The sequence below is a fragment of the Sardina pilchardus genome, chromosome 15 (genome assembly GCF_963854185.1).
Source record: "Sardina pilchardus chromosome 15, fSarPil1.1, whole genome shotgun sequence".
Taxonomy (NCBI): domain Eukaryota; kingdom Metazoa; phylum Chordata; class Actinopteri; order Clupeiformes; family Clupeidae; genus Sardina; species Sardina pilchardus.
The window spans coordinates 4,692,099-4,709,598 of record NC_085008.1 but is presented as its reverse complement, the minus strand read 5'-3'; the positions used below and the strand labels follow the sequence as shown (position 1 = coordinate 4,709,598).

Below are 17,500 nucleotides of genomic sequence, written 5' to 3'. Positions count from 1 at the left end.
CAGTTTAATAGTGGTGAAACGATGGATTTAGAGGCATGGAGATCACATAAAACAGCAGCCGTAAAAGCCTCCAGACTCTGCTGGCAGGTGCTTCTTCACGCAACTCTGTTTATAGAGGGACAGATGTGCCTGCTTTTGCTACTGAGGACTACAGAGCACAGCCCTTACCCTCCATATCATCTACTGTTCTCTAGCTAGACTATACTATACTAGCATTAGTTTAGAAATTACAGTACCTTTAGGTAGCCATGCAATAAGGTATACGTCTATTAATAGTTACCGTAATTTCCTGACTATTGGCCGCGGCTTATACATTGATTTTGCTCATTTTCTTCAGGTATGTATGAGATCAATACGCTTTATGCAAGTGTTTCTTTTAACTTGCATAAAACACTGTCCTGCGGCTTATACACAACGCGGCTTATATGCAGGAAATTACTGTAAACCAGATTAGCAAAGGGAAGCTGTTATCTTGCACTTAGCATGGAGTTTAGATGCATTTCCAGTGTATTAGCATTAGCATGTGTGGTGCACTTGTACTCACCTTGCTCTCTCAGGCGCACGCTGAAGTGGTTGGCCACCGGGGTGTTGGTGTAGGAGGTGACGGGCTCGTAATTGTGCTCCTCGGCCCACTGGATCAAAGCCTGGGAGCCCGAGGGCAGGGGCACCTTTTGGGTCTTGGTGACATGCATCTGCCCCTCTGTGCTGGAGCCCATATTAACGGTATCTGACGTCTGGAAGGGGTGAAAGAGAGTGATCGGTATATTGCAAAAGACTCGGAAACACAGGTACAGTACATGGTTAAATCCACAGTGTTAGGTAATGGAGATCAAACTTGATCTGGACAGAGTGTAAATTAACTCAATGGAAAGCAAATATGTCAGTTTAATTTGTATTTCTCCTGACAGTGTGGATTTGACCGAGCCTGCCATGTGTATGTTTCTTTAGCCTCAGAAATGATGAACAAGGCTGAGACATAACTGGCTCCAAACCTCTGCATCCATCAAATAAAATCACTTGCAGATGGCAGACAGTGCATGGCTGGTGGATATGAACAATAAAAGTTTCAGTCGGGTGAACAAATCACGCTGAAATGCTTATTTCTGCAATCGCTCTCGGTAAACACTTCGCACAGATTTACACGGAAGGATGTGGATGACTTCATATGGGACTTTCCTGGACTTTCTCCTGTATTAACTGCCAGACTGCGAGTCCAAGTTTCTATCAATATGGCAATAGCATTTCTTCATGTCCCACAGGCCAGTGACCTTGTATGTGCAACCTAATCACATAATGCCACTTGTCTTGCTTTTCTATTACATGTCAGGAAGGACTGAAAAAAAAAAAAAAAACAGAAAACTCCTACGTCTCCTGAACATCTCCACAAGAGGTTAAGATGCAGATACTGTAACTCATGTGTACTGTACCAATCAAAATCAGTATAGTGTTCTTTCATTCTCTTTTTTATTTGTTTTCCTCTGTTTGTCCTAAAAAGACTGTCTGCCTCTTCCATATGGTCACGAGCGAGCCCGCCTGATATACAGTATGTAGCGTCTTCAATGGCGCGGCTGGAGATGTGTCAGATTTCCACTGGATTCCTCATTAGTTCCCTGTGGCTGGCGGTGGGTGCTGGGAGACCATGCTAATCCCTTCCCACAGTCATTTCCCACACACGCCCCTCCCCCACCCCTCCACCCTGCCCAGCAGCACCCAGCCTAGGTTGGCCCAGCCCAGCCCAGACCGTCCCGGTCCGTCCTAGCCCGGGCCAGGGCTAGCCTGGGGAACAGGGCTGAGCCTGGGACCAGGCTGCTCTCAGTAGCAGGGCTTTGATTTTATGAGGATATCATATCACACGCATAGTTTGCATTCTCCTGCTTGGCGCTCCCGAACACAGGGTTTGATTCATGCCCAGATCAGACAGACTCACACACACTCTTACACACACACACACAGGCACGTAAGGCATATGCTATACAGGTCATGCAGTGAATGTTCCTGTATGCACTGTGGTGACTGTGGTTTGTGAATTGTACACCTGATTTTTTTCCAATCCTATGGCTGTTTGGCTTTTGCGCCTCGGCCAAATAACCCATAATAACCTCCAGCAGGTAAACACTGGTAGCAAAACTGCCCTCAGAGTCTCTGAGTCATATGCTCCTGCCCTTCTCTCTCTCTCTCTCTCTCTCTCTCTCTCTCTCTGCAGCGCTGTGCCCCTTCATGGCACTGCTGATTGATTCCATACACTAACAGAGGGGGGCAGCTGTGCAAACAGACGCTATGCTGCCTGGCAAGAAGTGCACTGTCATGCCTGGCACCCTCTCCTTGCCTCGGCCCTCTCCATTACAGAGTGTGGGAACCAGGAGGCCCCTTTCCTTCACTCCCCCCCCCACCACCACTACCACTGAGGTCAACAGAGGCTCCAGACCACAAGAGCATTCAGACCTGCAGATCCACTGGAGGTTTTGCTTTATACTAATGCTACAAGCTAAGGCAACAAGGTAAGGTTTACTGTACGTTGGGAGCCAAGAAGCTAAGCAGCTAATTTACGAGCTAGCTTTGGCTCCTAGCTACTGACAGACATGAGTGGGGGGTGCTGATGAATGCAGACCTCCTTCATGACCATCTATAATGCGAACACATGCTATGGGAAAGACCCCTTAAAGAGTACCAGCTATGAGCCAAGTTCATACCAAGCTCATGGGGCTTGATGTAAAGCCAAGAGCTGACAGCTATGAACAAGACATCGATAAACATGAAGTATACACACCGATGTCTATATGACAGCTATAACTGTGGAAGATAAAAATTACAAGTGTGTATGACTACACTGTAGCAGTCTAGTCCACGCCGCCTCCCAAAGCACCACAGTGTATTTGTGTGTGTCCTTAGAGAAATATTTGCTCGAGTGCCTGTGTAGATAACCAGTACAATATGAGCACCATTACATGGATTTAAACAAATGTATTGTATTATCAACGGTGCATTTAACATACCACAGATATTAAGTGTGGCTTACACAGTGAGAGAGGTGCACTTGTTCTTTTATGACATTTCTCCCTGTTTTTATGACGCTGACAGACAAGAGGTCCTGGCTGTGCACCCGTATCACATCCAAACCCGTTAGCTCTGCCATCTGAAACCCCACGGTAGACAGAGCAAGAAGCAAAGCCCTTCCCCATAACTCATGCTCTGATAGATGTCAACCCAGGGTCCGTGGGCCAAGTGTACACAATAAAGAAATACAGGGCGCCCGCGATCCAGGCTCGCCTTTCATTCGATCCGGTGACAACCCGTACAAGCTGTCAGGCAACCATTTCACAGTTGATCCCTCCTGGCTCCGCACTGCCAGGCAGCCTGCTGTCGTTCCCGTGGAGGTCAGGGACCCTGCTCTGACAGGACCTATGCAGCAGGGACAAATTTATTGGGCCGGCAGATCCAGCGCCCCGTGACAGTCGTCGGATGCACGCCAGAAAAAATTAGGCCGCACCTGTGAAGAAGGGGACCGTGACTCTGCGCAAGAAAGACGTGTTGATGCCGCTCTATGCTGATGAGCTCATGTGTTCTCTTTGCACTGTTCTGTTTTGCATCTTCAGGTGGAAAGGGCAGATGAGCATGGGGAATATGACATGTGCATCTGGTGTTGGTGTTGGTGTTCTGGTTACGTACCACCACCTCCAGCCTGCCGTAGACGCGGTGAGCCTTGATCACCCAGTTGACGGGCTTCTCACATTTGAGGATCAGCGCCACGTCTCGACTCAGCAAGCGCATGTCCGCCTCCATGGGCCGAAGATCCACTATAACGTCCACCTGGAATGCACTGTGAGATGGAGCGACGGAGTGAGAGAGAGAGGAGGAGAAGAGAGAGAGCGAAAGAGAGATGGGGGAAGATAGACAGAAAGTGCAATGAGTATTTGGAAAAGCCAGGGCCCCGCAGTATTAACATGCCTCTAGTGTCTGGCCAACTGATTAAAAAAACTGGACCGCGTCCCGGAGAAAAAGGAGGACATGTGCGCTGCAGACCGCATCACGCAACAGCTAAATCCATCATGACTCTGCCCCGCTCCCAGACTTTCTCTTTTTCTCTCCTCTGTCTTTCTCTCTCTTCTCTCTCTCTCTCCCCATCTCCCCCACAAACAGCTGCTGTTAGGCAACGCACCGTAATCAAGTGCAAGGCTGAGGGGTGTGGGGGGGGGGGGGTGAGGGGTAGAGGGAGGTGAGGCAATTACCTGGCAAAACTCAGATACAGACACCAGATCTTTCCAAAACACGTCATTCAGTCAGCACTAACCCCTAAAGTCCTCCATAACCCAAAATAAACTTTGCAGAAGGGTTGGGACTGAGGCAGTGGGGGAGAGGGGAAGATAGTAACAGAGAGAGAGACAGACAGTGAAAATTCAGGAGGGTAATGGAATTTGCATTCACATACCACACACTTGTGGGTTTAGAAAGCAGAAACCATGCTGTTATTAGCATGAACAGATGGATGTGTAACCGCTACAACACATATAGACCAAAAGGCTACATTTCCTCTGTGTGCACAATTTTCAGACACGGCTGTTGTGACAATCAGACCCTGAATTCAATACTGTAAGACACGTAATTGGTCACATTATTTTAAACTATATGCAGGTAACATGTTATAACACTTATGATGTATGATTTAAAACATTCAGACATGTATAACTGTCCACAGAGATTTTTACTTATTGCTCCCCTAGGCACGAACAGATTAATTTTCATAATGACTATTAGCAGCTGATGAACACATTGACTAGCAAAAATGCTTGTATAACACATCTCAGAGGTATGCAAAGCCAGAGAGAAAATGTAGCCTGGCGGGCAGCATTAAATCAAAGCTAACAGCAGAATCAGTTGTAACTGGTCCAGGAGGACTCCTTTACCTGCTGGAATTGGGGGCCTGCAGCTCAATGATGTGGACTTCCAGTTCATGGTCTGGACCTGTTAGCACACAGCCTTTGGAGGGCTGGGGTTCCACGTAGCTGGCCAGGTAGTTCAAGGAGAGGAACTTGTTGTCAATCTTACACGTGTCCGAGAAGACAGGATCTGAGGAGGGTTTGGGGAGAGAAGCCATTTGACATTAATCAGTCTTGGGGTGAGAGGAGTCTGTGTGTGCTTTGACAGAGATCAAAATAGTGGGGGAAAACACATGCAAAAAATATAACACAAGCTAGTCTGCTGGCCCCCCTAGGGAGTACATAGACAAGCTTTGAACTCCTTTTTGACTTTTTGAAATCCTGGAAGAGAATTTCACAACATGCATAAATACAACAAATCACCACCATTGTCTGACTCAGACTGTTTTCTTTTTTACATTAACGGCTCCTCCAATATTTATGAAAAAATAAAATCTTTGCCCCCCACCCCCTCCGCCCCACCACCCTAAACAAATAGACCAGGCCAATCTTTGTTCTTCAAGCAAAGCCTCCTCTCCTCTCTGCTCCTCGCCTGAAGAAAACAGAAGACAGATGCTTCCTTATTTGGTTTGGACATGAATTTGGACACGGCATGCTGAAAGGCCTGGCACCTTTCTTTATACCCTTCCTGGCGCTTTGAAACATGGAAGGGAGAGGGAGAGGGAGAGAGACAGAGACAGAGAAATAGGGTGCAAGAAAAGGAGAGAGAGAGAGAGAGAGAGAGAGAGAGAAAGAAAGAGAGAGAACACAGTGTAGTGTAACTCTGACGATCCTCATCTGAAGGCACGGTACAACAGCGGGGAGAGGCCGAGCTGTGGCCTGCCTGATGGACATAAACATGGCATACGCGCGGCCCTGCCAAAACCACAGCGTCTGTAACTGCAGCAGGCAAACGCTTTAACGGGCAGCGGCGGCGGCGGGCCCACGCGCCACTACAGCTCTCCGCGCTGGCCTCTGGCAGCGTCCCACCGCAGCATACCTGACATAATACACTCATTACATCCCATGCTTTTCAGCACAGCCCCATTCCAATGTTTTCCCCAGACTGGACGAAGCAGGCAGAGAGGAGAGAGAATGGGGGGTGGGGGGGGGAGCACAGCTCCTGGGTTAGGTGACTGATGACGAGGGCGGACAAGTTCTCTCTCTACCATTGGTCGGAGCGAGTGAAACATGGGTTAGCCTTCAGAGGGGCACGGGGCCAGATAAATCAAACTTGCCCCCCCCTGAGGACAGACCCCCACCCCTCCACCCCTAAACCCCACAGTGGACCCCATCGCTCACATCAAACGGCAATGGACGCTTACACGGCCCACTGGAGTTGCCGCAGGAGGCCGCCGGCTCTGGTTTAGCTCTGACCCCACCCCTCCTCCTCCACCACCTCCACCTCTTGTCCCCCTGACAGTTACTTTCCACTCGCGCTTATCTAACAGCAGCCTGCGTTTGCTAAAACCATTAATACCTTCCACAGTTCTTGGGGGGGTGTAGACAGAAAAAAACAAGCCAGCCTGGCTGTGAAGAGCAGCAACCTGAGGCCTTTTTCAGGCGTGCAGTTCTGCAGGACCAGTGAGTCACTCAGAGGTCACACTGGTGCTCATGGGTTCTGTTGAAATTCAGTTACTGTAAGTGTGAAGTACAATGCAGATGATGTAATCATGAGCATTGTGTCTCAGAATGCAGGCTGCAGTCCAGATAGGCATAGGGCACAGTCTTCTGCTTTGTAAAGGATCTGTCTAACAGCTTGAAAAAGACTTTTGAAACAGTCAAATTAGGCTGCATGGAAGTGGGGGTGAATATATTACAGTAGGTCCTCCCACCTCCCTGACACTAAATGCCAGTAGACCACTTGGTCACTCAACAACAACAGGCACAAGGAATGAAATGGTCTGACTTTCACTTTGTTATAGTAAAGCTTTATCTCAGTTCTCGATTCACTCCATTCATTTGGCTTCTCTTTCAAAAATCTCCTCTGGCACCTGCTTTCTTGAGCGAGTCCTTTTCTTTTCGTTAGATCCCCTTACTTTTAGCTGGACTGCAGAGAGGTCAGGCCAGAGGCCCATTCACACAAGCTAGCAATCAGCCCACTGATCAGCCCACTCTCTCTCTCTCTCTCTCTCTCTCTCTCTCTCTCTCTCTCTCTCTCTCCCTCTCCCTTTCTTTCTTTCTTTCTCTCTGTTTCCATCTCTAAGGCTGCCAGTTTGGCCAGCAGGTCATCAAAGGGCAAAGGTCACTTACGTGGTCAAGGTACTGATTAGAAGATGAGGGGTACAGGGTAAGAAAAAAAGAGAAAGAAAGAAAAAAGTTAGCAAGAAAGAAATCGAGACAAAAAAAGAAAGAAAGAAAAGTGATTGAAAGAGAAAAAAGGGAGTGAAATAAAGAGAAAGGGGGAAACGCTGGCTGAGGTCTTTTTCCCTGCAGCCATGGCTGTGGGTCTGTGGAGATCAGAGCCAGTGGCTGGGGCAGCTCTGGGACGCCTTTATTACCCCAGAGTCCAGGCCCAGCGCTGGCTGTCAATGGCTGCCATTGAGAGTGAGTTAGTGGGGGGGCACTGCTTTGATTAAGGCTCTGCCAGGGAGGGCAGGGTAGGCCCGTCATGCACTGTGAAATGCACAGTTTGGAGAAAAGGTGTAAAGCTCTCCCTCAGGCATACAGGAGGGAATGCGGTATACTGCCTTTGAGGCTAGTGGATGTGTTCACTATTCATATGTTCTGTATGTGTGTGAGTGTTTGAAGGTGTGTGTGTGTGTGTGTGTGTGTGAATTATTTATTTAGCGTATGAGCTAGAAGAGATGTTGAAGAGACATAGACTAATAGACAGAGAGACAAGAGATAACGAGAGTGAGGGGGAACGATGCTGTGTGTATTACAGACGTTCGTGTGGTCCACTACCACATACCTTCGCCCACTTTGATGTAGACGTCGTGTGCGATCTTCAGCTCGGAGAAGGAGGTGATGGCCTTGTACCTCCTCTGGGCCCAGGCCAGGAGGTGCTCGTTGCCATGGGGAAGGTTCTCCTTTTTCACCTCACAGGAGAGAGAGAAGTTCCCCGCCTCAAACTGCACATCAGAGCCCTCAGACACCTGTGGGAAGACAGAATAAACATAGGTGTGTGAATCACAAGTTCACACACATACACACACATACACACACACATACACACACACATTCACTTGCACAAACAGTCATACACTCATGCTGACATACATCTTTGCTAGTAGCAACAGGTTACACCAAGCAGTCTTCACCAAAGGGAGTCTATTCAACTGACTGGTCTAGTGTCTGCCTGGGAACAAAGACTGTTTTGTACTGTATCAATGACTGACAACAGGAGTAGTCAACTGAGTGGTATATCCATCTTCAGCAAAATGAGAAAAGGGAATGGAAATATTGTGTAATGTCAATATAATATGTCTACTCTATGAGGTAGTCTGTATAGTATAGCCTCGCTACATTTTTTTTTTTTTTTTTAAAGATGTGAAATATCTATAGGTGACCCATAACATGCACAGAGGATGAATCTGAAAAAAAGTCTACTATATGAAATGTATTTTTTAAAACCCAAAAGTAAGATTTTAGAAGTTTAAGAAGTTTAGGTTCAAGAGATTCACCAGATTCACCATCATTTAGGAGGACCTGACATAACAATGATCTCTCTATTGATGAAGATATGCCTGTAAAACCTGAACCTACTATCACCGTGCTCATCCCACTTTAACGGCAGAGAAGGACTGAAACCAATAAAAAGCTAACGTGCCCGAGGTGAAATGGGGAGAGGAGGGAGGAAGAGTCAGAAGAAGAGGGGAACAGCATTAACAGACCTTTCCCAAATTAAACCCTGCAGCCTTGCCAAAACGCATCCTTCACACTCCGATCACGATCGTTATTTCAGAGCCCTTCCAAACGGGCTGTCTGTACTCTCACACATGGTCTCCTTACACAATAAGGTGTCTGGTTTCCAGTGTTTATGTAACGGGCAACTGTGCGTCAGCAGAAGGGGAGGGGGGTGGGGGGGAGACTGTTTTCAAAATGGCCACTGCCTGGACTGGAGAGTGCTTTGCCAGACTGTGTGTGTACTCAGAGCAAACTGAAGAGGCACACACCCGGATAAGCGAGTGTGCAAACCAAAACACACTCGCACAAACACAATGTGCAAGAGATTGTCTCTCTCCATTTGGATGCATCAGCTGCATGGTTCGGCCTAACAAGGCCAGTTTCCCCACAACACAACAACACCATCGGTCCTTAAGCCACACAATACATTCAGCTTTCTCTAAAGAGATGTGACATTGTTATGGTTGCCTGGTTCACAGTGTAAACAATCGGTCAAGTTCAGCACACACGCTCTTTGAGTTCAAGTCAAGAGTATTTGGTGTGTTTATATTTGTGTGCATGTGTGTGTGTGTGTGTGTGTGTGTGTGTGTTTGTGGAATGGAAAACTGTCATTTGATTGAACGTAGATGTCCATCTCAAAGAAACCCAGTGCCAGAATTGAAATGGAGAGATTTCACCTCCAAAGTGTGATTAAATTGGACACATATGGCTATGCGGAAAACAGTGAGCGCAAAGCCAGCTGTGATATGCGTACAGCAGAGGAGAGAGAGAAGGAAGAAAAACAGAAAGAGAGGGAGGAAGAGGTGTGTGTGTGAGGGTGGGGAGGGGAGGAGAGGGGATGGGGAGAGTGGTGGCCTCTGATGAGGTGCTGATTTGTTTTTTGGCAGCCAGGCTGAGCCAGGGAGTGTGTTCATTCGCCCGCTCAGCCGCCCGTCCGCTCCTCCGCCAGAGACCACCCCCTTTGGCTCCTAATGGAGCTCGACCCATATGCTCCATTTCAGAGCGATAAACATTCACATGTGCTACGCGGGGAAAAAGAAAAAGAAAAGAAAGACAGAAAGAGAGAAAGAAAAAAAAGAAAAAGAAAACACACTGTGCCGTACAACTCCTGCTCCACGGCCAAGCACACGGTCTAGACAGCCTACCTCATTAGATTTCCATCTGAGCTGTTTTTTCTGCCCCCCCAAACACCCCCAATCACTACGCCAACCATCTCCCAAAGGTGTCCTATCAGCACGTGTGGGTGGCACATGGGGGGGGGCGGGGGGGGGGGGGAGATACGATACAGTTGCCCGCCACCCACTGGCAGGCTCAATTAAAACATTACATCACACCACCGCGCTAGATAGATGGAGCAGCTGAGCCAGCTTCATCAGGCCGAGAGTCAGTGCTCAGGCCCAACCACTGCACAACTTGTGGTGTGTGTGTGTGTGTGTGTGTGTGTGTGTGTGTGTGTGTGTGGTGTGTGTGTGTGTGTGTGTGTGTGTGTGTGTGTGTGTGTATGTGTGTGTCTGTGTGTGCGTAGGGCCATGTGTTGTCGGGCCGGGCAGGACGAAACCAAAAAGTTCTAAATGAGGGGAGGGACGTGATAAAACACCCCGTTCTTTTTTCTTTTCTCGTTTCTCTTTTTCGCTTTAAGACACGCTCGCCGAGCCCCCGCGCAGCTAGGAACATCTGCCTGACCCCTGGATGCTTCTCGCAACGTTCCTGGCACACGCTCCACAAATAATAAAACATACAGGGACGAAGGAAAGCAAGAGAGAGAGAGAGCGGAGAGAAAAAGAGAGATAAAGAGGACGAAAAGAGAGAGAGAGGGGGCTGTTGAAGAATCCAAGCGCATACGGAGAGGTTTTATTTTTAGCATTCGCCATCCACCTCGGCAGGAAGAACAGACCACGGGAAGATGGAGTTCCTCACTGTCGCCGCTGCACAAGCTGGCTGAAAGGCCTGGCATGTCAAAGGCGATCGAGAGACAGAGCAAAAAAGGAAAGAAGAAAATAAAAAGAGAGAGAAAGAGAGAGAGAATCGAAAGAAGAAGAAAGTAGAAGGAGGGGTGGGATTGGAGGGTTTCTTTTGGCAGCCGTGCCAAGAGTTGACAGAGTTTATCGATTTAATTGCAGGGGAATAGGGGCCGTAATTAGTCGCAGGGAATTAGAAAGGCGAGCTCTGAGAAACACAAAATTAGCTCCAGGCCCTCCGAGCGCGTCCCGAACCCACAAGAATTCCAAATGGGAGTATGAAAGCATTAGGGAGGCCACAGCGGAGCGCTGCGAGCCAAAGCCGCAGCTCTGCAGGCCGTGGGCCCGCTTCCCCATGCCGGGTGTGGGCACCCCCACAGATGCGTACGCACGTACGTACCCGTGCCAGGTGAGTAACGTCTGCCGCTGCCCGACATGAAAGGCCCCGGGAAGTGGATGCCAGGTCCCAGAAACTCCATAATGGCAAGAGCTTCAGACCTCAGTTTTGCTTGTCGACTCGTAAAACGAAGGAACAAATCTCTTTTGGACTCGAGCTCGGCGTGTTAATCAAGTATGCTATTTCCCTGCGCGCCATTCCAGTTTTTATGAAGCACACCTCGATGTGATTTATGAGGCCAGGTCACAGATACTGCTGCGGGGTGCATTGCCTCATCAGGCCAGATTAGCTCACTGGAAGAGCAAATTACAGCACATGTGCCATATGGCAGTAAAACAATAGCAAATTGTTTTTAGTGTTCTTTTCATTTGTGGACCCATAGCTCCCTTGAAAAACAGATGCAAGATCTCAATGCAACTCACCTGGTTAGATAAAGTAGAAATAAACATTTTTACATTTAATAGTTAAATATGAGCAGCCTAAACGGGTAGGCCTGTAATAAGTCATAAATTACTGCCCTGGGACTGTGTCTGACTACATAGTAATTAAAACAATTTTCATTGTTATTTCTTAATAATTCTAGATAATTACGAAACGATACAGCAACACGTGCATATTCTTTTACACAGTATCACATAGATGAATTCCTTTCATAACGTACACTGAGAGTGAGCCAAAGGTCAAACCTTGGAAACTTGAGACTATAGAAACTCACCACTGTGTGTATGTGTGAGAGTATCTGTCTGTGCATGTGTGTGCATGTGTGTGTGTGTGTGTGTGTGTGTGTCAGCACACACACACTCATCCATATGTGGAGTATGACACTCTATCTGCACCAGTGTGTGAAAGATAAACCAAATCGTGTGATTGATGAATGCTAGTGTGTACAGTAACGTGTCCTCATTGGCTCACACTCTGAGGAGAGAGGGAGAGAGAGAGAGAGAGAGAGAGAGAGAGGAAGAGTGAGAGCGAGAGTGAGAAAGCGAAAGAGACATGATTGCTCTCTCGTACATTCCCCTTCTCCCACCCGGGCCCATAAATCTCCCCTGTTTATCTCCGCGCTGGAAACAAACAGCTCCAGACGAAAGATTAGTCCTGGGTGCGCTCGCTCGGCGAGATGAGCTCATGTCCGACCCCGCCGCGCTCGATGGGGCCTTCCGTCTGATCCGGGGCGACGGCGAGGTGCGACTCATGGAAACTTTGCGCGTCCTCGCGAGCTGACTTTTGCAAATTCACTGGGAAAAAGGCACGTGGAGGGCGGAAGGGGAAATGGGGGAGGCAAGGGAGAGGAGGAGGCCTCGGAGCTGTCTGAGGGAAGCCCAACAGATGCGGCGCAGCCGTTAAACAACCAGCAGGACGGCTTTACGATTCGGATTTGTGCTGAGAAAGCAACGGCTGGGGCTTCTCCGACACCCGGCCTCCGCTCTTTTTCGGCAGCAGCTGGCAACTGTCGAGGAGTAGCTAAGCGACGAGGGGGGAAAAGCTGTACTACGCCCAAGCAACGCCAAATCTCTCCGAATCCCAGCGCAGAGGAGAAGCTCCACTGGGCTGCTGGTGGCGTCTGATGAGGAGTCAGGCCTCCACGCCAAACCTACATTACCCCAGCCCACCACTCCGCAACCCCCCAGCCCAACTAACCGACAGCAGGCTGCTGCTTCCCAGTACCCTCCATGCTCCATGGCTTTTTAAAAGCACATTTGACTGTGGTTTCCTGGCCTCTCTCCCCTATCAACGTCTGCATATTACTGCCATATGTGCAGGAATTACTGGGCGGGAGAGGGAGGGAGTGGGAGTGGGACGGAGGAGAGGGAGAGAGCGCTCAAGACGCCGCGCCAAATGTTTGAGATCAATTATCGGCGTGCCGAAATCTAGGCCTGCTCGTTCAGCAACTCCCTCAATCTTGGGAAAGCACAAACTCATGTTCGCTTTTTCGCCTTGAGATGATGAACAGATCAAAGAAGGGAAAGACAGAAAGAGAGGGAGAGAGAGAGAGAGAGAGAGAGACAGAGACAGAGACAGAGAGAAAGAGAAATGTGGGGGAGTGCCACCGGATCTTTGAATAGGGCCAACATGTCATCTAAATGCATCTAAACAATGGCAACAAACCGTTATGTGTTTCATTAATACAGTACATGTTTTCAAGCGCTTTGTTCCGTGTAGTTCAGAACGACTGCATCAAGTTATTTGCACTGGCCTGCACGTGTGTGTGCATGTCTATGTGTGTGTTTGTGTGTGGGTGTGTGGGAGTGTGTGTGTATATACTGTATGCATACGCCTTGAGCGGATTGGGAGAGAAAAGGATGTTGTGTTGAAAACAAGACCATCTGTCTCGATGCCACCAAGGAGATTCTACTGATCACTCCCTTCCCCACTGAAGCCAATGCTGTGCTGCTCTATGGTTTCAATTAGCAATCAGAGAGCGAGAAGATGAAAAAAGAGAGGGAGAGAGAGAGCAAACGGCAAACCCCAGTGGCAATAAAAAATCGGGAGAAAACAGCCACTTGGCAAAGTCAGAAAGAGCAACAAATTCCAACAGTCCCAGTATTTGTGGCTCTTTGACGGTCACTTCCCTTTCCTCGATTATTGAAAAAGAAAAAGTCGCTTCAGCTAAATATGGGGCCTTCATAAATGGATTCCAGATCGACGAAAACCTACAGCGAATGCAAAAACACTGCTGCTACCACGACAACAAAACAGCAGAACAAACTCAGTTCTCTCTCTCTCTCTCTCTCTCTCTGTCTCTCTGTCTCTCTCTCTCTCTCTCTCTCTCTCTGGCGTGGGCTGGACCTCCCTGCTCCATGCCCGCTGACCTGGCCCCGGCTGGAGTCTGGCTCTCTGTGCGCTTGGCCCGCCTGGCTCACTCGTGGCCGTGTTTGATTGACAGGCGGGGGGCTGCAGCGCATGTTTTACAGTGAGATGTCTGGAGTCGGGGGCGGGATGCGAGAGGGGGAGGCACGGCACAGCACAGCACGGGACGCCGCGGCCAACACCAACAGTGCGCTCACCAGCCACAGGCTGATCCAGCTTACTGGGCGGCCCGTCCGTCAGTGTGAGTGTGTGTGTGTGTGTGTACAGTACATGTGTGTATGTGTGTGTGTATACATGTGTGTGTGTGTGTGTGTGTGTGTGTGTGTGTGTACATGTGTGTACGTGTGTGTGTGTGTACTTACTTGTGTGTGGGTGTGTGTGTCAATGTGTGTGTGAGTGTGTGAATGTACGTGTGAGTGTGTGTGTGTGTGTGTGTGTGTGTGTGTGTGTGTGTGTGTGTGTGTGTGTGTGTGTGCGTGCGTGTGCTCGTGTGAGAGCGAGAATGATAGAGAGTACGTGTGCACAACATGTCTCAATGGACACTCTGGAACTAGGAAATGGAGCTTGGCGTGCGTGACTCAGGACTTTATTAGCCCCATGATGAAGCGGCCCCTCTAATGGAGACGCTCTGGCTCCCAGCCTCCACGTGAGTGAGGTGTGAAGAGCCCAAAGCCCCTGTCCAGCTCAATCTGTTCCTCACCCAAGAAACACACAACACACAAAACACAACACACACACACACACACACACACACACACACACATTCCTCACTCTAGTCTTTTCTCTAGATAGAGATTACAAAAAAAGCACTGCTGACCAGCTGAGATTCTGGACTCGTACGGACAAGTGTTCCATCTGGCTCCAGCTCGTTGTGATCACCCATCGAGGCCTGGCGCTGCCTCACGAGAACATCTCGTTAAAGAGGGGCGAGGGGGGAGGGGGGGGGGGGGTGGTGAGAGGGGTGTGTGGGGTGGGGGTTTGATCTGGAGATGGCTGCATGGAAAGGCGCTTATGAGCTCTGGCCCCGTTGGCTGGGGAAGAGTCGGTGCCGCTGGAGCTCCATGGAGGTCTGGGAAGGGTTTGGCCAGCCAGAGCTGGAGGTGCTGCCTGGCAGGAGGCAGGAGGCACACACACACACACACACACATACACACACACACACACACACACACACATACACACACACACACATTTGTTTCCACATAACAAGACGATGAAAAGAGGAGATGGTGAATAATAGACACTGATCTCATCGCTTGTGAAGTCCACAACATGGAAGGCGCTATTTGTCTGTTTCGTAAACGCACCAAAAAATTTTTTTTTTTAGGGGCCACGGTAAGATAATACTTTTGCTGTATTGACATATTAGCCAGAGTACCAGTGTAGATTTGATATATAATAAGCACGCTTAAGTCTAGCGTAGGTATATAACAGACTATAACGCTCCGCATGGACACATCACCTGGGAAACACAAAAATGTCATTGCGTGTCCTACAGTTCAGAAGAGAACCAGAGAAAGAGAGGTGATGTACAGAATGTGCCGGGAAGTCTTGACGTGACAGATGCTTTGAGCGAGGCATTGGCTGCTTTTGGGATCTCTTTCCACTACGCCACCTCGCTGGGAGCCGGGCGAAATTCCGTCCTGCCGTTATTGAAACATAACTGCCTAAAGATGTGTGCCCAGATCGCTGCCAGTAGCTGAGTAAAGAGTGTGGGGAGGGGAGGGGAGGGGAGGGGAGGGGAGGGGGGGGGGGGCTGGTGCCTGACCGCTTTCCCTCACGTGACCCGCACACCTACATCCTCCAACGCCCGCACACCACCGGAAAACGGAAAAAACAACAACATCTTCTCAGGAGCTAGCGGAGGGAAGGAAGTCATGCTAAAAGTGTAAGGTGTCTCGCTCACCTCTTTTCTTTCATATTCTCTCTCTCTCTCTCTCCCTCTTTCCCACATGCACACAAACAGTTCTGAAGTGTGGTAACTAAGGGCTCTAGAGAAGTTCATTTGAACAGACTGCTCAACCGCTGGCGTCCAAATGCTACCTCAGACTCCGTGACTTGCCAACATGCTCCATAGCTGTCCATCAAAGCTGTGCCCTGGGAAAAAAATGTTCTCTGTTTTTGGTTCAATTTAGGATGAAAGAGCAGACATCTGCGGTGCTGCTACCATCTTCTGGTTTCTGGAGCCAGACGCTACAGTACAGACATTCATCTCTGAGGGCGCTTTGGTCGTATAGAGCGATATACTGACTTGTGATTACGCTGCTTACTAAACAAAAATAAGCTTGAGACATGTTGGTGGCGTTTTTCTCATCCTGGGCTTTAATTTAGCTCTTTTTAATAAACAAGTGAGAATATGTAGGTGTCGTGCGTGTATGAGTGTATGAGCGTGTGTGCCTGAGTTTGTGAATGCAAGTGAATGATTTTGAAAGTGTATGTGTGTGTGTGTGCGTGTGTGTGTGTGTGTGTGTGTGTGTGTGTGCGTGTGTGTGCAGAAAAACACTGAGGTAAGCCCCAGCTGTAAAGCTATCATCAGGGATGGTCTGAGCACTCACACTTGTTCTGGGAACACAAGGCCCAACATGAGCCGCCATATCCCATGCCTAACCACATTAGACACACACACATACTCTCTCTCACACACACACACACACACACACACAAACACACACACACACACACACACAGAAGCCTGCGCCCAGAAGTCCATTTAGCTCATTTAGGCATATGGTCATAGACACAGTTATGCATACACATTCACACACCTATACCCTCTTTCAACATCAACATGCATATGCAGGCCAAACATTTATAAGCAAGTGTGTGTGTGTGTGTGTGTGTGTGTGTGTGTGTGTGTGTGTGTGTGTGTGTGTGTGTGTGTGTGTGTGTGTGTGTGTGTGTGTAGTCGGCATGCATGTGTTTTTCTTCTTCTTCTGGGCTGTGCCAAAGGCATTGCCCTGCTGACAGACTCCTGGGAGAAAAAGCGCACACAAACACACGCAGTGTGCAGATTTGTCTGCTGTGAAATGAAATGCGACCCCACAACTCCCGGATCATTTTCAATCTCATGTGACAGGAGAATATATCCACTCAGCTCAGGAAATGGCTCAATTAAACAGCAAGCTTGGTGTTCAGGGAATTGCTCAAACCATTTTCTGCTGCATATTCAAGGGTGACTGAAACCTGATGCTCTAGCTGTGTGAGTGTGTTCATGGGGCACAGAGTAAGTGTATTTTGTTTTGTGTGCCTATGGTTAATGTTTCTAGGCTCTCTCTGTGTGTGTGTGTGTGTGTGTGTGTGTGTGTGTGTGTGTGTGTGTGTGTGTGTGTGTGTGAGAGAGAGAGAGAGAGAGAATATATATATTCTATATATACTGTGTCTGTGTGTGTGTGTGTGTGTGTGTGTGTGTGTGTGTGTGTGTGTGTGTGTGTGTGTGTGTGTGTGTGTGTGTGTCTGTGTGGTGTCTATTTGATGTATTGTGAGAATCAGCTTAGCGGGAGTTAGCACATCAGTCCCATAAGAAAGCGGTAATACCCCAGTCCTGCGACCACTGCCCTCCCAGAGGACAAGTCAGG

The 17,500-nt window shown here is 48.8% G+C and overlaps 1 protein-coding gene across 1 annotated transcript in view; it reads right to left on the bottom strand.

The window, feature by feature from the left end:
• Positions 1 to 17,500, bottom strand: part of tgfbr3 (transforming growth factor, beta receptor III) — a 105,537-nt gene that overhangs the window by 28,779 nt on the left and 59,258 nt on the right. The window contains exons 5-8 of the mRNA XM_062555563.1: positions 7,828 to 8,011; positions 4,902 to 5,064; positions 3,667 to 3,817; positions 545 to 734 (exon numbers count right to left, since the gene is read on the bottom strand). Coding sequence (XP_062411547.1) covers positions 545 to 734; positions 3,667 to 3,817; positions 4,902 to 5,064; positions 7,828 to 8,011 — 688 coding nt within the window. The remainder of the gene's footprint in view (positions 1 to 544; positions 735 to 3,666; positions 3,818 to 4,901; positions 5,065 to 7,827; positions 8,012 to 17,500) is intronic.